A 2,656-nucleotide genomic window follows, 5' to 3' on the forward strand; every position below is an offset into this window, starting at 1 on the left:
GCCTTGGAGGAGATTATGTTGAGAAATAAAAAAAAAAAAATTCTTAAAAACGTTGTTTTTCTTGGTCAGGCCGGAAACTTATCAATCCACCCTCGTATTTCAATACTATTTTTTTCAATTTCTAACACTATTTTAACTATTTTTGATTTAGAAATAAAGTCCGATTCCTGCAAATGTAAAATACTAAATAAAATAAATGTATTTTTTTGTTTTCTTTCAATATTCGCGACTTTAGGAATAATTTTTAATTGTAGATATGTTCAACATGTCATTCGGCAACAAGGAAAACTATGCTGGGAATTTGTGAGCAACGGTGCCAATATTTACTTGGCGGGCAGTTCTAAAAATATGCCAAACAGCGTGCGAGAGGAATTCGTTAGTTTGGCTAAGAATTTCGGAAAGATGAATGAAGAAGAGGCTGAAAAGTTTATCAACCTCTTGGAAAAGAACAATCGGTATCAGACCGAAACATGGGAGTAATGATTCTGAATTTATAGTCAAGTTGACAAGTCTGTGATACTTTATTTTTATTTGTAACCATAGTATTTTAATAATAACAAATCTTAATTAATAAAGAATAGGAAATTACTTTCGAATTTGCTGAAAATGTTCCTCCCGGTAAGAATTAAGCCATGCATTAAAAAGTATTGGAAATATTGAATACTTGAATCCCTTTCTATGCCTAGCGCCGACAATATTTTTCTGAATACCACAAAGCAACCATGAAATTTAAAAATGTTAATACCTTTTAATTTTGCAAATTTCGTTAGATTTATTGACTGTTTTTCGAATAATAATGAAGTAAAAAGCTTTTTAAAACATAGCATCGGTCATTCTACGATTTCCACACAGAAGGTTCTGCTAAAAAATAGTTTTTCATGATTTTATACTTTTGTAATTGATAATTTTTGAACCCGGCGAATATTTTACAATACAAAAATGTACTTTTGTGTACAATACTACTAGCTTTTGCAAATTTCATGCTTTTCGACCGTGTTCTAATGCTTCAAACAAAAATCGTGTTTTTAATTTATTTGAGGTTACGTTTGGCAGCTCCGATCAGCTTTGAAAGGGATTGGAATCTTATTATTTTTACTGCATAATGAGTATATAAAAGAGGAATTAAGGGGACCCCCTCCCATTCTCGATTTTTAATGGGATATTTTCATACATGTAATTTAAAACTTAAAAAACAAGAAAAAATGTTGACATAATTTTTTTATCAACATTTTATAGCTGTTTCTTGAGGTCAATGAAAACTCCTGTTTTTTTTGGCGGGCATGATTGCAAGTGACTGGAACGTCTGAAACCAAAAAGTCAAACGGGATCATTTCGGGCAAATATTTAAAAAATGGCAGACCTTTGTATTTTATTTTTCAAGAATCCAATTTCTTTTCAGTTAAAAATCAAGATGAAAATTAAAGATCTTTATCAATCTTTTTCGTAATAGTTTAAGTTATAGCTATTGGTGTATAGAAAAACATATTAAAATTTCAGACCGATCGGTTAAATAGTTTTTGAGTTACAATGTCCGCCAATCGTAAAAAAACTGTTTTGAGAAAAATGCGTTTAATCAGCATCGGCAAGAATTCAAAGAGTATTTCGAATAATGACTTGAAATTTGCCAAAAAACACAATCCTTTAACTAAGATTATGCCAGAGGTGTTCGGCCATTTTGAAATTTCGTCATAAGTGGAAATATTCAATATGGTAAAGGTTTCAGAGGAGGGATGATTGGATGAGGAAAACAAAGAATAAAAAACGACTCAGTCTTAATCGAAATCCAATATATTTTATTCTCTATCTTAAAATATAAACTAAATGCCTATCATGTGTCAATTCCCTGTTGAAATTGAATTCCTTGATTGCTCTTCATCTCATTTTCGAGTTCTACAGCTCGTTTTCGGAAAGTGTCGGCCAATTCTTTATTCTTCTCGACTCCTTCTCCGCGAGCGTGCATTTGCGCAATATTTGCACAGGCATAAGGATTTCCATTTTCGCAACATTTCAATGACAACTTGTAGGCCTTCCGCAAGTTTTTTTCAAAGTAGCCGGAAATGCCGCCGAGGTAAATTGTAGACAAATAGAAGCAGGCTCTGGGCTCGTTGAGTTCGCTGCAGGCTTTGTCCATCATAGCAACTCCTTCGTTAACTAATAATTTTTTGTCGGGCCTTCCGACGTCATCTTTGGAACAAGCCAACAATCCGGCATAGAGGCATCCGGCGCCATCTTTTAATTCGCAACCTTTTCTCATATATTCGAAGGCTGTCTTTGCATCTTTTTTGCAACCCTCACCTGAATAAAAGAAAGTAGAATTAAGGGAAAATGAGCCCTATTACAACAATGTTTTAAATTCTTTTTGTTTTTTTTAATACGAGGGTAGTTCAATAAGTCCTTAGAATGACCAACAGATGGCGCGCGAATCGCTCCAAATCATCTGTTTTCAGTCAGCACCACTCCCGACTAGATATATGGTGCAGTCACAGTCCACATCTTCTGAGTTTACGTGTTTTTATAACCAATTGAGAAAAAAAATGTTCGTTAAGAAAAATGAAAAAAAACGAGTTCAGAGCGGAAATCAAACATTTTCATTTAAAGGGTTTAACTCCATATGAGATAAAAAATGAATTGGACTCAGTTCATGGCACATCTGCCC

The 2,656-nt window shown here is 33.5% G+C and overlaps 2 protein-coding genes across 2 annotated transcripts in view; one reads left to right on the forward strand and one right to left on the reverse strand.

The window, feature by feature from the left end:
* LOC117175072 (NADPH-dependent diflavin oxidoreductase 1) overlaps window positions 1-586 on the forward strand; it is a 12,782-nt gene extending 12,196 nt beyond the window's left edge. Inside the window, exon 3 of the mRNA XM_033364614.1 lies at window positions 255-586. Coding sequence (XP_033220505.1) covers window positions 255-480 — 226 coding nt within the window. The 3' untranslated portion in view covers window positions 481-586. The remainder of the gene's footprint in view (window positions 1-254) is intronic.
* Window positions 587-1,770: 1,184 nt separating this feature from the next.
* Window positions 1,771-2,656, reverse strand: part of LOC117174582 (cytochrome c oxidase assembly factor 7 homolog) — a 2,806-nt gene continuing 1,920 nt past the window's right edge. Inside the window, exon 3 of the mRNA XM_033363810.1 lies at window positions 1,771-2,295. Coding sequence (XP_033219701.1) covers window positions 1,829-2,295 — 467 coding nt within the window. The 3' untranslated portion in view covers window positions 1,771-1,828. The remainder of the gene's footprint in view (window positions 2,296-2,656) is intronic.

The sequence above is a fragment of the Belonocnema kinseyi genome, chromosome 6, assembly GCF_010883055.1.
Source record: "Belonocnema kinseyi isolate 2016_QV_RU_SX_M_011 chromosome 6, B_treatae_v1, whole genome shotgun sequence".
NCBI lineage: Eukaryota > Metazoa > Arthropoda > Insecta > Hymenoptera > Cynipidae > Belonocnema > Belonocnema kinseyi.